At 33.8% G+C, this 18,626-nt stretch overlaps 1 protein-coding gene across 5 annotated transcripts; it reads left to right on the top strand.

The window, feature by feature from the left end:
• The first annotated feature begins 259 nt into the window (after window positions 1–259).
• Window positions 260–18,119, top strand: Sin3a (SIN3 transcription regulator family member A). Of its 5 annotated transcripts, XM_076783791.1 has the most exons (19): window positions 260–386; window positions 1,108–2,146; window positions 4,617–4,909; window positions 5,401–5,574; window positions 5,729–5,881; window positions 5,978–6,309; window positions 6,395–6,632; window positions 6,711–6,965; window positions 7,071–7,487; window positions 7,629–8,080; window positions 8,167–8,641; window positions 8,710–8,956; window positions 9,038–9,409; window positions 9,499–9,668; window positions 9,771–9,965; window positions 10,246–10,524; window positions 15,742–15,893; window positions 16,002–16,212; window positions 16,291–18,119. In XM_076783791.1, exons 3-19 carry the CDS (start codon window positions 4,637–4,639, stop codon window positions 16,540–16,542), a joined length of 4,647 nt encoding a protein of 1,548 aa, XP_076639906.1. In that variant the 5' UTR covers window positions 260–386; window positions 1,108–2,146; window positions 4,617–4,636; the 3' UTR covers window positions 16,543–18,119. The 5 variants fall into 5 exon arrangements, with proteins under 5 accessions (XP_076639906.1, XP_076639907.1, XP_076639908.1 ...); XM_076783792.1 differs by having other exon boundaries at window positions 347–2,146; window positions 7,086–7,487; XM_076783793.1 differs by having other exon boundaries at window positions 347–2,146; window positions 10,246–10,455.
• The last annotated feature ends 507 nt before the right edge of the window (window positions 18,120–18,626 follow it).

Genomic DNA, 18,626 nt, shown 5'->3' with positions numbered 1-18,626 from the left:
ATCGCGTGCTAGTTCCGTCCATAGGATTAGGCGAAATTCCCGAGGCGATCCGCCGGTTTTTGAAGAAATGCGCGTTTTCGGTGCAAGTGCAACCCATTTTGCGCAGTTTCCATGACCCAGATTACGATGGGGAGTTCGCTCGCCTTTCGGAACAGCTGTTGGCCGCGCGAACATGTCGGCCGCGGGGAAACGCTTGGATATTTCGTGGACTGCGCGCGCCTCTTGGCGGCTTCGCCGCCACAATTTTCAGGGCTGTATTCATCACCGACACATTAGGCACCATGCAATTCTCCAATTTCATCGACGCGATGCGACGTTCTTCCGAAGATGTTTAATAGTAACTCCTTTGTGTAAATTATCGCAGTACTCGGACTTACTTGAAAAAGGTATAACGATCGACATCCAAAGAAACGCAATTGCGATGAAAACAATTTTTTTTGTAATATAGTTTCTTAAGTAATTTTTATATGTATCACGCTTTCTGGCTCCTATGTTTTTTTTACGTTCTACACTATTTGCATAAAATATTTCGTACTCGTACCCTAGTTTATAGAAAATTAAGAGTGTCTCGATCGGTCTATGTTAAATCGTCGTGCTGTATGGCGTAATTAAAATTCCATATGCTGTGAAAACTGCAATACTGTTCGAGTAAATAGAACTCGTAAAGTGGGGATTCAGTTACTAATTACTCTATAATAATTAACGTGACTTATAAAAAGTTCGTGTGCAGAAGTGCTTGACCGAAAGTTTGGCGGTACGTTATTCGAGACTATTCATCTGCTTTTTTTCTCCAAAGTATTTATATCTATAGATATTAGTTGTTTTTTTTTTGGTAATGAACATTCTTTATCTTATATATTAATTCGATTCGATGTAACGAACACGAATTATTACGACAATGTTTGCTTACAAAAAAATTTCGGTAAAATAATAAAAAAAATACTTAAATTTCTATCGATCGAAATACTCTATTTACTCTATGAAACTTAAAATGTCACTGATCGACTGGAAAGCGTGGTCAAGCGATAGCCGTAGAAAAATACGATGCTACAAATACACGCGTGCGTAATTGTCATGTTAATGCGTTCTAAGACGATTTTGTCGCAGCGATTACATTCCGAGTGATTCCGGATGTTTTAAGTTATTTAAAAGTGTGTGGAGTGCCTTTATCCAAGAAAACGTGGAAAAAATACCGAAGAATAATCGATGCACAATTAATGAAAGTTCGAAGAGAAGTCTCGTAAGACCTGTGTGGCACGTACGCTTTGCAGGAGGTACCCGAGTGGTTGGTAACAGAGACGCTTAGCGGATGAATACGGTCCTGCGCGATCCCCTCCACCTTCCTCATCCCGCTATACGACCAGTCAGTTCCTTGTTTGCCATACAAAATCCAATAGTTTGCCTTGTACCTCGAGAGTGCGAGTATGCCTTTCGCATTTGCCTTTTTTTCTTTAAAAAAGTGCGGTAATCCATTGAAGTACTCGCGAAAATGTGCATTTTACTAAGTTTGTTTACTCACACAACGAGATTTCGATGGTTCTGAGAGGGAGATCCGAGAGAGCATAGTAAATTCCTGTCGCGACCAGACCGACCGGCCCGTTAAGGCTTCGTCGATTTTTTGGTCGTGAAAAAACAACGGAGCCGAAGCTTTTGTGCGGAAAGTCAGTTATACGACTGGAAAAGACCGATTACGACGGGAAGAGGTGGTACAAGTGCTTCGGGTACTCGAGGTGGCTCCTTTGTAGAAGGAGCACCGCAGGACGAATATTTTCACTGGAGCTCTCGGGAAAATGTGTTATGTATTTACGTGGAATATTGCGTAACGTCGAGGGCCGGGAAGTGTTTGGAAACGTGCAACACTGACAAACCTCGCTTCGACGACTTCACGGGACGGCCTGTGCGCGTCCGTGCAGCTGGCTTTACCGGCTCTATTTCGTCTCTCTGTCCCAGCGAAATTCCTCTCGCGAGGCCGATACCGCGATCGAAATTTTCCGAAGAAAGAAATTCCACCGACGGCCGTATCTCCTCGTGGAAGAGTACAACTTTCGTCGCGATCAACCATTTCACCTCGACCACTTGCTCCTGGACAACTTCCCTCGAAATTCAGTGGTGCAAGGACGTTCAACTTCTTTTCAGATGGAAATTGGTATGTACACCTTTTACATTAGGTTGCTGCATATGAAATTTGGTTTCTTCGAATAAACATCAGTCACCTAGCCTCGCTCAGAACTTAATGTATTTCATCTACACTATTCGTATGATTTTCTGCACATCTTTAGACTATGCATCGGTTGCATTGTTTTGTTTTGACGAATGTCAGGAATTCTCTATGCTAAATACCATTCAAGCATCGTTATTTATAAATTTTCAAAACTAACGTCAAATTCTTCTCCATATATTAAAGTTACATCTTCCTTTTATACAGCATTAACATCAGTCATTAAACTGATTCTTTATACCGTAAAACAAGAAACACGAAGTACCAAACTAGAAACCTCTTTTAGAAGAAAATCCTTCGTCTTTAAAATGATATATAACAATTAACGATTGGATACCGTACAACCCAAAATTAAAGAAACATTTTGTACGCATCAACCTAATATCTGAACATTTTCTTCTTTTGTCTATATTAACAATGTTCCTATATACGTGAAACATCATTATAAACTATTATATAGATGTAGATCTATTATGCAGATGTAGAAGCAATAAGGTGCAATTATTTTTATAACAAACTTTTGGAATACAGTATAACTTTCATTTGATAACATGATTTTTATCATCTTTAATTTTGTATTATTCTAAATCATACAGATACCTTACCATTGTTTACAAGTATACACAAGTAGCTTCTCTATAGTATCAGAACCTTTTTTGCATGTTATTTATCGCTATATTTTGTCTCTCATATTCATGGGAATAAAGTAAACATTGTTAGAAAAAGATTCAAAAAGTGCTATGAATCTTTGTAACATTGCTGGTTAAAAAGAAGTAACGAATAAAGTATTTAAGCATATATTTTCATAAGTACAAGTATAAGAACAAAGTAGAACATATTTCCTTGAAAATCTTATCTGTTCACTTAGATAATGTTAATTAACATATTCATAGATTCAATTAACAAGTAACAACAGTAGGATTTATTCCTGTGTAAACATAAATAATCTTAGGAGAACATTTCTATATCGTATATCTAAACAAAGTCAAACATCGAAGAAATAATATGAGCAACGGTTAAGAACTAAGTTTTGAAAGACTTAATTTATGTATATGTCATACTTTTTGTAGCATATATTTTTATACATTATGGTTTTGTTTATTTGATCCAAAAGTCGTCAAAAAGCACAGTATAAAAGAGTATATATGACAGTGTAGAAATTGATGATATGCAAGAGCAATTGGTAATTATACGAATAAAAATGTATCACTCATTTCAATGTGCATTCATCAATATTAATAATCATTAATGTTTCTTGAAAGAAATTTTTATTTTTACAAAACGTACATATAATTATACATATATAATACACAGCATCATTTATGTGAGGTTATATTATCTGAAACACTATAAAAAGTCCATTTTCTCAACAAATTTCTAGTATTAAGCTTATCGTTTATTCTTTACAATAACATTTCATATCCATATGAATTAAAAAAACATAACCACGTGCATTTTAGGTGTTTAATATTATGCAATGTATATAGTAGTCGTAGGTATGAGTAATTCGGCTATTTTTAACTTTAAAATCGAACGAAAAATCTCATTCTGAATTACTTAAAATCGATCGATAATAAATCGCTATATCGTGTAATATATTTTTAACAAGATATCGCATACCGATGTTCGGAATTAATTTCAGAGTCGCATTGTGACGCGTTCGAATCCGAGAAAATGCGAGGGAAACGTTTAGGATTCGTAACTTGGTGATTTTCTTTCGTAGAAACAATGATGAAGTTTTTACCTTTTCGTCGATTTTCACGATCTCTGTCGCATCTTTTTAGACAGAAAGTTTCTTCTACGTATGAAGTTACGGGAAAGTGCTCTCGCTGCTTCGGTTCCGTTGCGTGGTGCTGTCACACGGAGCTCTCGGCGCGCGGTGCTTTCAAAATTCTGGGACAGCCGTGTAAATTGAAATCAATTCGTTTGGAGTGCATAGAGTATAGTTTAAGATTGCATTTCAGCTCGCTTACGAACGTATTTATGTGCGCGTTGGCTCGCGTACTGTGGATGCATTAGCGATCGCGTCACTTTATCACCGTAAACGAAACAATACTGAACGCTTTCGAAGCTGTACGGGGCTCTTCCGTCTGTTCCGTGGCGCGCCAAATACGCCAAGAACGATATTGCAAACCTCATTGTTTATAAGTGCATAGCAGACGACGGTCATTTTTTAATACATAAACCCTTTTGATACTGAGCTCGAACGCTAAACGTACGTGTAGTATGTAGAAGTCCCGAATTTCTTAATCACATTTGTTGAACGCCTATAGGCGTTCGCTGCACGCGCTGCACCGATATCAAGCACTTGTAAACAACCACGGCAACCAAAGGGTTGAACAATATGAGACTATCACGTGAAATAAGTGTTTGAGCGATACCGTCTCTCGATTCGTAGCATTTCCAATGTGATCTGCGATGAAACGCGTTCGCGGGCTGGACGAGGTAGCATCACCAGCAGCAGCAACATTAAAGCACTCGTCAGTGAGTGCAGGAAGTGGCTTAGGTGGCGGAGGAGGTGGTTTAGAGTACCATTCAAGCAGTGGAATAGGCGTTGTTGTACCTGGCCAAGCAGTTCGATCAGTTACTTCGAAAGAAATGCCGGGAAGCATACAATTTGGAACTGCCCAAGCTCAACAGCAATACACTGGAGCAATTGTTGTGCCGACCGCGGCTCCGTCCCCCATTAAGGTGCGTTATCTACGTTATAATAACAATAGCGACCAACAGAAAAACAATTGAAACCATCGTTTTTTACGTTCTTGAATCTTTGCTATTTTTAAAAATGTATTTAAATATAACGATACATTTGAATTTACTTTTTTTCTTTGGAATTATTGCTCATAATTGCATTTTACGAAGTACGAAATATACGGTAGAACCGATACGAGAGCGAATGAAATTAATCCGCCTAAAACCGATCTATCGAATTAAACGTCCGCGCGTTACGCTTTTGTAATTGCTACGTTAATAAATTTATTTCCCTATGATGTGATTTGTACGATTTATTGGTCTATTTAACGGGAAGAAAAAAGATAAATCGTTTTGTTTAAAGTATCTTTACGTTCAAGATGTATTCATTTTTGGTACCGTGCTACAAATTTAAAACTACAGAAACGTGATCGAATGTTCGGTAGTAATCGCGTTAGGATATTTTGCAATTGTTGCATATTTTTTTTTAGGGAAGTGGATCTGCAGGACTTACTTCTACATGTAGCAGTAGCAGTGTAAATACTGGTGGAGGATTGCATAGTGGGATAGGTGGTGGGAATAACCATAGTATGGGTTCTCAACAACCTACATCAGGAACACAAAGTCAAGTTCATAGCCAGCAACAACCAACAATAAGGCATAAGGTTCATATTACATGAATATTATAACATTTTAAACTTCATATGAAACATTTATGAGCAATAATTTTCTGTAAATATATATATATATAAAATTGAAAAGATTTTGTGTTTTTGACTAAATAAATGTTGCATAAAAATTTTCTTGTTCCTTTCATAGGTTCATTCTAGTAATGTAACACCATTAGCTTCAACCCCACCAGGCACCAGCCTAGGTGGTGGTAGTGGATCCCAACAATTTCAGAGATTAAAAGTAGAAGATGCATTGTCCTACTTAGATAAAGTCAAGTACAAATTTAGTGATCAGCCGCAGGTATATTGAAGATAATTTATATAGCATGATATTCCATGTCTGTTTCATTAAATAGTATTGTTAATATAAGTAATTATATTACATGCTTATTTGTAGGTGTATAATGACTTCTTAGATATTATGAAAGAATTCAAGTCACAAAGCATAGATACTCCAGGAGTCATAACACGAGTGAGTCATTTATTCAAAGGGCATCCTGAACTTATTGTTGGTTTCAACACATTTCTTCCACCGGGATATAAAATAGAAGTACAGGCAAACGAGCAAGGATACGCGTTTCAAGTATCAGTCAGTATGCCGAGTCCAACGGCAACGCATACTGCTACTTTATCGCAGCATCATTGTACAGTAAACGTTGGTTCGCCCCCTGTTGCGAGTCCACCAACACAACCAGCAAAAGCACCCCCAGTTTTGCAAATAATGCAAGGGTAAGATATCGGCGGTTATCATTCGACTTTTTAGTTCTTTTACCGAACGTGTTAGTAATCGATTGGTCGTTTTATTTAAAATCAGATCTGGAAATATACATCATTCTTTGGCAAACAATATTTCCAACAATAGTTTAACAGTACATGCACCATCACCACCACCAGTACAGACATACAATAATTCGCACGTTAGTGCAGCTCAAGCTCAGGCTGTGAGTCAAGCGTTAAGCCAAGCACAAGATGGAATACCAACCAGTGGACAAACTCAACAGAGTCAACCGGTTGAATTTAATCATGCAATTAATTATGTCAATAAAATCAAGGTTTGCATCCGATTGAAAAATTATAGTAACAAGATATAAGATAAGTCGTTTTACTATCTCGATTGTTTTGAATTTTAGAACCGATTCCAAGGTCAACCAGACAAGTATAAAAGATTTTTAGAAATTTTGCATACGTATCAGAAAGAACAAAGGAATTTGAAAGAATCTGGGCATATGGGTGGTACGAGTGGGTCTGGTGCAACTGGAGGTGCAAAGCACTTAACAGAAGCAGAAGTTTACAGTCAAGTTGCAAAGTTGTTTGAAAATCAAGAAGATTTGCTTGCCGAGTTCGGGCAATTTTTACCAGACGCTACTAATCAACAGAGCTCACTGGTGAGTCACATATATCGAATGTTAACTATAGAAAGAAATAAAATATTCGATTATTAATGTTCCTTCAAATATAGAGTTGTAACGGCGTTTTCTGATTGGTATTAGTCTGTTATGTTTCAGAGTAACAAGACTGCTACCGTTAACGATCATACAACAATCGTTAAGAAACCATTGGGACCTAAGGCACCATACAACAATTCGGGAAATATTTCGAGAGAATTGCGAGAGTCGAGCGGCACTGGTACAATAGAACGTGAAAGTCGCGATCACAGGGATCGTGAACGAGAACGTGACAGATCTGGCGTACGAGATATTAATAGTGTTCAGAAATTTGGCCACAGTACAGGACAATTAAAAAGAAGTCCATCGTTCACGCCTTCGGTAACAGCCGGAAATTCTCATCATATACAACACGGTCCACCCCCCTTGAAGAAACATAAGGTGTCCTCTATACGCGAATGCGTTACTATAGCTGAAGCTGGGAAATACGGCAGTTTGAACGACTATGCGTTCTTTGACAAGGTTAGCACTTGGAATTCAGAATTATTGTAGTATTAAATTTTAAAAAGTTATATTTTATTTGATTATTATATCGAATAAAAAAGTAATATTAACTATAAAAAAAATCAGAAAAATGTTGAATTTGAAAATATACTTGCTTAGGTTCGTAAAGCTCTGAGGTCTCAGGAAGTATATGAAAATTTTCTGAGATGCTTGGTCCTTTTTAATCAAGAGATAGTGTCCAAATCTGAGCTGGTGCAGTTGATAACGCCATTTCTCGGTCGCTTTCCGGAGCTTTTACGCTGGTTTAAGGATTTCCTTGGTCATTTACCTGACTCCTCCACTACCGCCACAACAAACACAGGGAGCAATTTAAACGTCGAAGCGCTACCAAATAATGTTGTACGAAGTCATCAAGAGCGACCTCAAGGCGATTTGGCGATGGAAATCGATTATACAGCATGTAAACGTCTAGGAGCGTCGTATTGCGCGTTACCAAAGTCATACGTTCAACCAAAGTGTACAGGGAGAACGCAGTTGTGTAAAGAAGTTCTTAATGATACATGGGTTTCGTTTCCAACTTGGTCAGAGGACAGCACATTCGTAACATCGAGGTTTGTATTTATTTTCCTAATTATTTTTTACATAGTACTTGTGATCAATCGACGCGGGAGATTTTATTGTTCAATGTAACATTTAGAAAAACTCAATACGAAGAATCGATTTATCGCTGCGAGGATGAACGATTCGAATTGGACGGTGTGATAGAAACAAATGCGTCAACGATTAGAGTTCTCGAAGGTGTTCACAAGAAAATGAGTAGAATGAGTCAAGAGGAACTTCAGAAATTCAAGCTCGATGATTGTCTTGGTGGTTGTTCTCCTACGATTCATCAGAGGGCTTTGAAGAGGATATACGGCGATAAAGCTGCTGATATTATAGACGGTCTTAAGAAAAATCCTATAGTAGCGGTACCAGTGGTTCTTCGACGATTAAAAAGTAAAGAGGAAGAGTGGCGGGAGGCGCAGAAAGGTTTTAATAAAATTTGGAGGGAACAAAACGAGAAATATTACTTAAAGTCCCTAGATCATCAGGGTATCAATTTTAAGCAAAATGACGTGAAAGCACTAAGATCTAAAAGCTTATTTAATGAGATTGAAACGTTATATGATGAGGTTTGTAACGTTTCTTTTACGCATGTACATTTTATTTTCTCATTATTAAATATCTATTCATCTTGCAGAGACACGAACAAGTGGACGATGGCAACGGAGACGGCCAAAACAATAGCGGCCCGCACCTTGTATTACCCTATAAAGATAAATCTGTTCTAGACGATGCAGCTAATCTTCTTATTCATCACGTAAAACGTCAAACAGCTATCCACAAAGAAGATAAACAACGAATAAAGCTTTTATTGAAGCATTTTATACCTGATCTTTTCTTTCATCCACGCCAGGAGCTTAGCGACGACGAAAGGGATGAAGATGGTAAGTAAAACATAATAATTGAACGAAATTTCTATAGTTTATAAAAAAATTGAATTTATTTAACTCGCGTTATCGTAACAGATGAAAAAGAAGATATGAATGTAGCAGCGTGTAGCAATTCTCAATCAATAACGATGAATGCTTCTCCGTTGGGTGGTGGTCTTCAAGCGAATAGGAACAAAGCGCCGGTATCTCCGATTCCGTCTTCCACGTCGATTAAAACCGAACCCGATGTAAAGCTACCCATTCATGCCCTGTCGAACGACCCTGAAGAAGCGTACACGCTTTTCATGGGGAGTAACAATTGGTACCTCTTTTTGAGGTTACATCACATCCTGTGTGAAAGGTTGACAAAAATGTATGAAAGAGCAGTTGCCCTTGCGGAAGAGGAATCGCGGTACAAGCAGCAGCGCAAAGAAAGTACAGCCGTCGCATTAAGATTAAAACCCAAAAGTAAGTAAATAAACTATTGTTCTATCTACATAATTAACAATTGCAAATGAATATCATTAAAATTTAACACGGTCGTGTATTTGATGTAGATGAAATTGAAATTGAGGACTATTATCCTGCATTTTTGGATATGGTTAAAAATGTCCTGGACGGTAATATGGAGAGCACCGCGTATGAAGATACGTTACGAGAAATGTTCGGTATTCATGCATATATTGCCTTCACGTTGGATAAGGTTGTAACGTATGCTGTGAGACAAGTAAGTACACGTGTTTTAATATTTCAAAATTTATCTAGGAATGCCAGTCAATGCATCTTTACAACGGTAACTAATTCATAAACAAAAATATGATACGTTCAGTTGCAGCATTTGGTTTCGGATCCCATATGCCAGCAATGCATGGAACTATTTCAACGAGAACAGCGTCAACCAAAAGAAAGTAGTGGTGCCGGTGGTTTGTGTGCTACTGCATATATGAGACTTGGTGCGGAAATGGCGTATCAACGTAAAGCTGAGAAAGCCATGGCAGACGAAAACTGTTTTAAAATATACATAGTAAGTATTCGATATTAATCTTCTCTTTTAAAACGAATGTACTCTATAAATAAAAATGTTGGTTTAACCTGATTTAAGAGATATCTCGAACTTAATATGTTACAAAACTTTTTGTCTTAATATTATTTCTACCGCGGTTTTATGTTATATTCGTAATATTAATATACCGATTAATAATTTCGATTGCAAACAATCATGTGATAAAACTTAAAATAGAAAATGTTACATTTAACGGATTGCACGAAGGTAATTATGAATTCGTAATTTTTTATTGTTACAGTATAAAAAGGACTGCAAAATGACAATGGAATTATTGGATACAGAGGGTGATGAGGCAATGGACAACAGTTGTAGGGAAAGGGAAAGGGAAGGAGTTACAGTGTCTGAAAAATGGTCTACATATGTTGAGAGGTATTCTGCTCCAGCTGGACAGACTAGCCCGAAAGACACCCCTACCTTAACAGACAATGAGCCAACAACCAATCATCCTGTGAGTAACGACCAGGCAGCAAGGGGGGGGAGGGGCAGAAAGCGCAAGAACACTGACATTAGCAAGAAGGTATAGGATCCACATCCCTTTTCATAATCATTGCCACCGTTGCAGTTTACGTTCATTCGTATTTGATGTCTGTGATTGGAGTTGTACTGTTGCCATTTAGTGTACAACTAGTGTCCCAAAGAATGGAAGTTATACAAAACTTTCTTCTATTACTTCGTGTGATTATATTAATGCAGAGGTATTCATGCGTAAAACGTTTTAATCGCAGTCAGGCACTTTTCCAGAAATCAGTCTTCAAGAGAATCTTTGTTGACTTCCTTAAAAGTAGAAAATATTTTAGGATCAAACGTTGCAGCATGTATGTGTGTATATATATACGTATATAAATGTATGTGTACATGTATATGTTTTATATAGATGTACATATATATTTTTATATATGTGTATATGCATACGTTTATATATATCTATATATCTATATGTATATGTATTTATGGATAAATATATACATATATATGTATATATATATATCGGTTGTTTGCTAATACGAGGAAGCTACATGGTCATACAAGATCTGCTATCATCGACGCTTTATTATGCGAATGGGGTCAAAGCACTGATTCATACTTGTCGTTGCATAGAAGTCACAGATCTTTGTATACATAAGTAGAACGAACTAATATTCTTTTAAACGCAAAAAAAAAAAGATAACGGAAGGTCATATATTTATTTTCATAATATTTAAAGAGATAAGAGAGACATGATTTCCATCTCAGTGCGTCCAACGTGGTGCTGTAAATTAAGTAAAATTTTGCATAGTGGACTACAAAACAAATCCCCGTTCTTCATTCTGTATATATTCGCTCGTACTTTTGGTGTGTTGCAACAACACCGTTAAACGTTATACGATACCTTATAAATTATATTTCTACATTCTATGAATTTAAAATAGGACAACGACACTTGAAGAGCAATTTTTTCAAATTTTAAATGCAGAAGATCGCCAACAACATTCATAAACATGCTACTATTATTAGTACTATTTCATCCGTTTTTCGTAATTGCTTTGCTTCCTCGTTTCTTACGATGTGAACAACTTCTAGGTTGACGTACTTGTCCACGTAATTATTCATCAGGGTTTTTTTTTTTTTTAATGTGATATTTTTTATTCAAATCTTTTTTATGGGTTTAGGATTGAAAGGTATTTAATATTTTTCATAATATGAAGGAAAACGCACGATGTGTAAATTCACATATAACAAATTTTATATTTTGTTTTCGTAATTTTATTTAAATTTTATATTTATTCGTCTCATGGTTATCTAATAACGTTTTTGTTCGTTGTTTTTGTTTTATGTGAGTTTTGTAAATGACTGTATAAGAGCATACAAGCTTTGTGAAAGCTTGTCAAATTTGGAATTTTTTTACTTCACTAAAAATGATTTATCTAGTTTCATGTTGAAAACATGATTTTTCTGTAAACGTGCTATCGTACGTAAAAATAATCGGGTCAACGAAATGAACAAGGAAAATTTAATGTATACATTGATGTGTATTGTCTATTATCGTACTGTTTTCGTAATTGTCCACTTTAAGTTTCTTTAAAAACAGAAAGTTAAATAATTAAAGGAAGGTGTAGTTGTGGGATGAAAAATAGTGACAAATGTGTAACACATTTGCAAATGTACAAAACAGGAAGGGGACACGGCATACACAAATGAAGTCATCCGAGTAGTGCCATAACGAATGTAAAATGTTAGCTTAAAACATAACATTTGATATTGGTCAATTCTTACTCTTTATTTCATTTTCATCTATTATTATACTAGATAAGATCGTAATTCCTAGAATTTATAAATGAAATAGAACTTAAAGAATGTAAATATTTGATATAAATTTGTACATATGTTTTGATACGCAACTTAGGTCGACTGGTAGTGTGCATCACTAACTTATAAAATTCCACCATTCGCTATCATATTCAAAGATTAGTGAAGCCTTTGGAAAGGAAATATGGATATTGACTCGTGAACACATTACTTCCACGCCACTTCACGTCGTGCAGTATCGTGGCATATTCTGTCATTCGTCTTACTCCAACTAAAAAATTTGTTACTGCAATACCCCTAATATGCCGGAGTTACTGTTAAAAAACGAATGCGAAGAGAAGACGCAGAATACGACATATAACGTTAAGGTCCTGCGTGGAAATTAATGAAAGAAGCATGGAAAATTTCTCGTCCCTATCTTTAAATTAGGGTACGTTAACGAAACATTGAAATTGTGTATTTTTTAGGCATTAGAGATTATTCCATAAAAGGTCAACGATGAATTTTAATAGTAGGACTGAAGCCTGTTTAGAGCACTTTGATCTATAAAACTAGCTATCAATGCAACATGTTGTATTACATTCTTAGGATCAAATTCATTGGTTTGAAGAATGTAGTATGGTATGTCATGCTGTCGTATGCAATAAAATACAGTATACATTGGTTCTAGCTTAAATTTAAACTGGAAATAGCGTATCATGGCGTGGACCAAGTGTGTTCCTGGCTTAACTGTTGCGCCATTGTGAAATACGTGTGTATGATAATTCTTTGCTGTGTATATATTAATATATAAGTAGTGAAGCAAAGATTATATGGTGTAGTATGTAAATAGAAAGTCACTTGTATCTTTTAATTAATACGCAGCTTTGATCAAAGAACGTAACAGTATGAAGCGTTGATATCCCCTGATCAAATATTTGCCAAAGGTTTCACAGGTTTAGCTCTCTATGTTGCTGCTATTGCTTTTGCACAAGAAGGTCCTTTCGGTACTCTAATGAATTTTCATTTGTGTAATTTATATTCTTTCCTTGGAGATAGTACAGTTCTGTTGGAGGTATTGATAATTTCACAGTGCAGTAATAACAATTGTTATCATTCAAGGATTTAAACATTGTTCGTGTTGAGCTCAGTTTTACATTTGAAGAGTAATTTTTATGAAATGATCTTTCTTCTTTGTTTTTTCTAGGTTTCAACAAGCTTATCAGTTTCATAGTTAATGTGCTTTTAACTTTATTATGTTTAAAAGTCGCATTAGGATTTCTTTTTTAACAAAACGCTAGTAATTCCATACTAGTTTTATTGTTTGATGTTGAGATATACGTTTTATACGTTTTATGGGCAACAGGTACTGTTAGTTTTCTCTGCCATAGTGTTTTGTACAGTATACATACTTTTGTGACGAGAGTGGATTTTCAGATGCAGTGTTTGCAATGTTGTTTCCTCATTGAATATATCTTCGTATTTTGTACAAAATGTAAACATGCATTTTCTGACAAAGCTCTGCATCACGGAATTTTAAGCGCTATATATAGAGAGAGAGTTTACACGTATTACGTACGTGTATTTATATATTTTTCATTTGTTTAACAGTTCAATACGTTTTTATTAGACAACGTGGCACAAATTTAATTAATTTAACGATATACATATATGTAATTGTTGCCACAAATAATCTGATTTAAACGTTACTGTAACATTTGTAATATAGTTTCATTGAGACTATGAGGTCGTATCTGCTGACAGATTTTATGTGATTGTTATAAGCTCATATCTCCGTTTTCACTTTACGCAGTGAATTTTAAACTCTATATATATATAAGACATATATATATATTTTGTAACTGTAATCTGTATATGAAACGAATATACATATAATAATAGATAACAATAATATTGTATAGAAGAGAGATATTGAAATACATGAACAATGCTTTTAAACATTATTGTCTAACATCATTTTGTACCACTAAATTTATTACTTTGATTCTCCAATGATATTCATTTTTTATAAGAAGTTCTTTGCCTGTATTGTTTATAAAAAAAAAAAAGAAATATTTTTAACACTGTATTTAAATACATGATGATAATCATAAATATTTAATTCAGATGTTGAAATTTTTGTTTATCCTCATCTGATTTTTATTTTAGATATTTTCTTATTTAGCTTCGATTTGTTTTGCTTATTATTTCAATATTATGTCACATATGCCAAATATTGAACGGTGATAAATCTTAAGAGTAATATATCTCTTTTCTAACACATCTGTATTTTAAAATAGTAAAGCTCATAGTTTAAAATTATTGAATAGTTTAATTAAAATTATGTTAATACTTTTCTCTTTTATTATGCTTTTGGTCCACAAGTTCATTCATTGTCTATGAATGTAGATATATCGTAAATTGAACTGGAAATATTATTTTAAACACGTTTCTTTCCACTTCATCTTATGCTTTTGCATTAATTTCATTTGTATAACATGATACGAAAAAAATGTTTTATTATTGCGAAATATTATTGGTACTGGAACTAAATATAGTGGTACTTGTTAATACAGTTTTTATTATATATTAATAAAAACGATTATATGATATTTATAATTAATAATGAATTCTAACATGTACAATTTTTATTTATTTTTTAATTGTTTAAATTATTTTGTTATCGAATATGATTCACTGTTTAATAATAATTACTCATATAGTATCAATAATATATCAAAATAATAATAAAACAATAGGCAACCTGTTTTGTTGCAAACATTTTGCCGAATATGATTTATTTCCGATTATTGCTTTTTGTGCATAACATTTCTTGCATAAATATTAACATTTTTACATTCATCTTTAAAACATATCCTTTGACCTATCCATATTTCTCCGAGTTAATTACTGGTAAATTTTATTTATAGAATACAACTTCATTGATATGTATGTGATTAAGTATGTGTCAGCGTGTAATGACAATCACATAATGGCAAGTAACTTATTAAGTAAAAGAAAACATCAATGAATAAAGAAAAACGAAGATAATAGGACCAAAAAGGAATAACTATTAATTTTTCTTTTTAAAGTGATTTTTGCTTTAAAGTTATAATTTTATAAAAATTTAGTTGTTTATGTAGAAAAGCAAAAATTATTGTGTTATGACTTTTTCTACTATTTATTTTTGTAATTCCTTTCTGTCTTAAAATTTATTTAATTGTTATTACTTCAAGAAAAGCATGAAATGATGCTTAAAAGCATAAAAAGCAACGTGCACAATATTGTAATAAATCATTTTACAATTGTGCTCTAATAAGAGAATTTTTACATTAAGTATGTTAAAGTTATTGTTAGTACTAATTACGTACAGTAGTGAAATGAATAATGCTATTAAGATTTAGATACGAATATTTACACCATTAAAGTTTACATTTAAAAAAAAATTAACATAAAATGGTTGTTGTAGATGGATGGAAATGGTTGGAGTTCTTTAGGCAGAATCTTGGCAGGCCGTAAACCCGTATTTCTGTATCGTAATGTTAGACAATGGAGGAAGAGAGCTGCTAGAATGATGTCAGCATCCATGCCTAATACAAATCATCCTGAGAAAGGCACAGAGTAAATATTTTTTATTATACTTGCTTATATTATCCGAATATTTATTGATAATATTTTCTTATTTGTTTCACTAATATGTTTTATTAATAATTATTTTTGTCTTTCTAGATCAACCGACAAAGATAAAGCATTGGATTCTGTAGATGCACTTTTAAAACGGCCTTCTGGTTTAAGATTAGCAGACTCTGGAGATACATCTGACATCATCAATTCTGATGAGACACAATGCAGATTTAATCCTAACAGTTACCAAATGCTTTATATTGCTAGTAAGGAAGCATTCCTTTATAAACAAAATTCATTCAGCCGTGCCAGAGAGGTGTGTTTTACGAATGTAACTTTTTATTCGTCTCAAACAATATTAAATATTTATACTATTATTATTTTTTTGTAATAGTGTCATCCAGCTGTGACGAAACATTTGAACTCGAAGTTCCATCAGTGGCTTGCATCTTGGGCGTCTAAAAATGTGGCGGACATTCAGCATCGGTTGTGCCAGGATTGGTTAATGGGACGTTACGAAAACTTAATCCCTCATAAAACACGAGTGATCACAGATAATGACCAAACTAGATCACCTTACCGGCAATACAATCGTTATCGTGTAGAACGCTTGCAAAGCGACCTTTTAACGGAACCATGTGTATAATCTTACATCTCTTATAATTTCTTTACTATTCTTTGAGAATATATAATTATTACTGAGAGTTCGTTTCGATAATCTCATATTCGTGGATACTTTCTGTTAATAATTAGTTAAGGGAGGATTATTACTATCGAGGGCAAAATTAAGACTGATTCTTGACCTACGTTTCATACATGAACTACTAAAGAACGTCTTATTTTGCCAATGAAATTCATCGTAAACGAAGAAGGCAAAGAAATGGCCGTTAAGAAAGAAGTACCGAGGAATATAACAAATCGTCTATAGTTGTGTACTACACTCATTGCATTCGACTTATACAAAATTTGATTCTTTTACTGTACAGGTATGATTAATAATGATACAAATGAAAATATCGCTGTTTCGTTAAACTGTTATTTATCTAACATGATTATGATTTTTTTGAATGTAAAATATTAAATTGATGAATTAAATTAAATAGCGAGAATGAAATATGATCGAAATACGCGATATTTTTAAATGTATCGAAGATAAGCTTGTGATCAGGTAATATAAGATTATTTAAACGTAATGTTCTTTTTTCCGCGATGATTATTTTTCCATCACATTAGATAGAGATTCTCCAAGTAGGGTTTTACATAAGAGAGTAAAGTTAAAATAAAACTTTTGATACTTTATGTAATCTTAAACAATTTAGAAAAAATATTCTATCTTAATATAACTGTCGTTTGTAAGTACATTGCAGATTCAGCCAATTTTATTGCATTCAGTATTGTATTTTTATAGACTTATATGAGTATCATCGAAATATTAAATACCGTTACCAATTAAAAATATTCAAACTTAGGCATTTGTTCTACTATGCAGGTATGTCTTTTTATTTATAGTAAACTGCGACAGTAAAATATTAAACGTTTAATAGAATGTAAGAATGGATCAAAATAAATTGGCTAAAACTGTATAGTTTCTTCGACTGATGAGAGATTTAAAAAAAAAGTTCTTTCGGGTTGCATCGGTACTACAGGTTTTCCAGTTTTTTCTAATAATTTTGAAAGCTATTATACGAAATACTTTGTATATATATGTAAAATATTTCTGTTCGAAGTTTTTAATAATTTACTTCTCTTATTTTCTTACGAACGATACGATTATGATTCGAAACCTCTCTTTTCTTAAAAACTAATTATACATAGATTGTATGTATAAATACATGCTTGTACGTATGTATATGTATGTATGTATGGATGTACGATAATTGATTGCATATGTATGTATATACACATATGAAACGGGAATAAACATTAGGCCTTATTTTTTACCTGATCTTTAGGCTACTTGATAAAAAAAAAAACTTGTAAAATGTTAAATATTATAATGGTGTTCCTGTACAGTGCAAAGGTGATGACAACATTAAAGTGCGGTGTTAATTGGAAAAGGTATTGATTCGCCACGCACGAGGTACATGGCTCGAGTTGTAATTTTATGTTATTCTTACTATCTTAAGTATATACTTTTTACTGATTCACTTTTATTTGTATATTGCTGTAAAAGATATACAATATATCTATATCTTTTATAGTGATATTACATGTATATTTAAATATATATATATATATACATATACCTATAAACCTGACAAAAATACAATTTTTTATATTGTCGATATTTTCAATGTTAAATTCTCCGTTCGTGAAACTATCATAAGAAATATAGTAACTAAATAGAAGTTCGTGCGTGGTAATAAAAAAAAAAAAAAAAAAATAATAATTCCCGTGTAATATTCAGACTGCATGTAGTCGTCATTACATCCGGAAATACGAATCAGTTTCGTTGCAAAATCAATTCTGTCGACATTCAAGACATTCAGGGGAAAATAAGGTATAAAATATATTGACGGATAATAGTGTATGCATCAATCAGTTGGATACATCTTATCCTAATTATACGGATTTCGTTGAAGTCTTAGCGTCTCTGTTTCTGCGTATAATTTAAAAAAAAAAAAAATGTTACATATACACATTCACACACGCACATGAGTACACTGTGCCGCTCAGTTATGCAATATACTGTAATTGTACAATTAACCTGTGTATCTTATCAAAAGGTGA

Source organism: Colletes latitarsis, chromosome 2 (assembly GCF_051014445.1).
Source record: "Colletes latitarsis isolate SP2378_abdomen chromosome 2, iyColLati1, whole genome shotgun sequence".
Classification (NCBI taxonomy): Eukaryota; Metazoa; Arthropoda; class Insecta; order Hymenoptera; family Colletidae; genus Colletes; species Colletes latitarsis.
Note: the sequence above shows the minus strand (reverse complement) of the source record. Positions and strands in the feature narration are given on the sequence as shown.

Coding starts and splice junctions, on each gene's coding strand:
- Sin3a (XM_076783791.1), top strand. CDS start 4,637: ATGAAACGCGTTCGCGGGCTGGACGAGGTAGCATCACCAGCAGCAGCA. Junction 4,910..5,400: donor CGGCTCCGTCCCCCATTAAG/GTGCGTTATCTA, acceptor ATTTTTTTTTAG/GGAAGTGGATCTGCAGGACT. Junction 9,410..9,498: donor ATTAAGATTAAAACCCAAAA/GTAAGTAAATAA, acceptor TATTTGATGTAG/ATGAAATTGAAATTGAGGAC.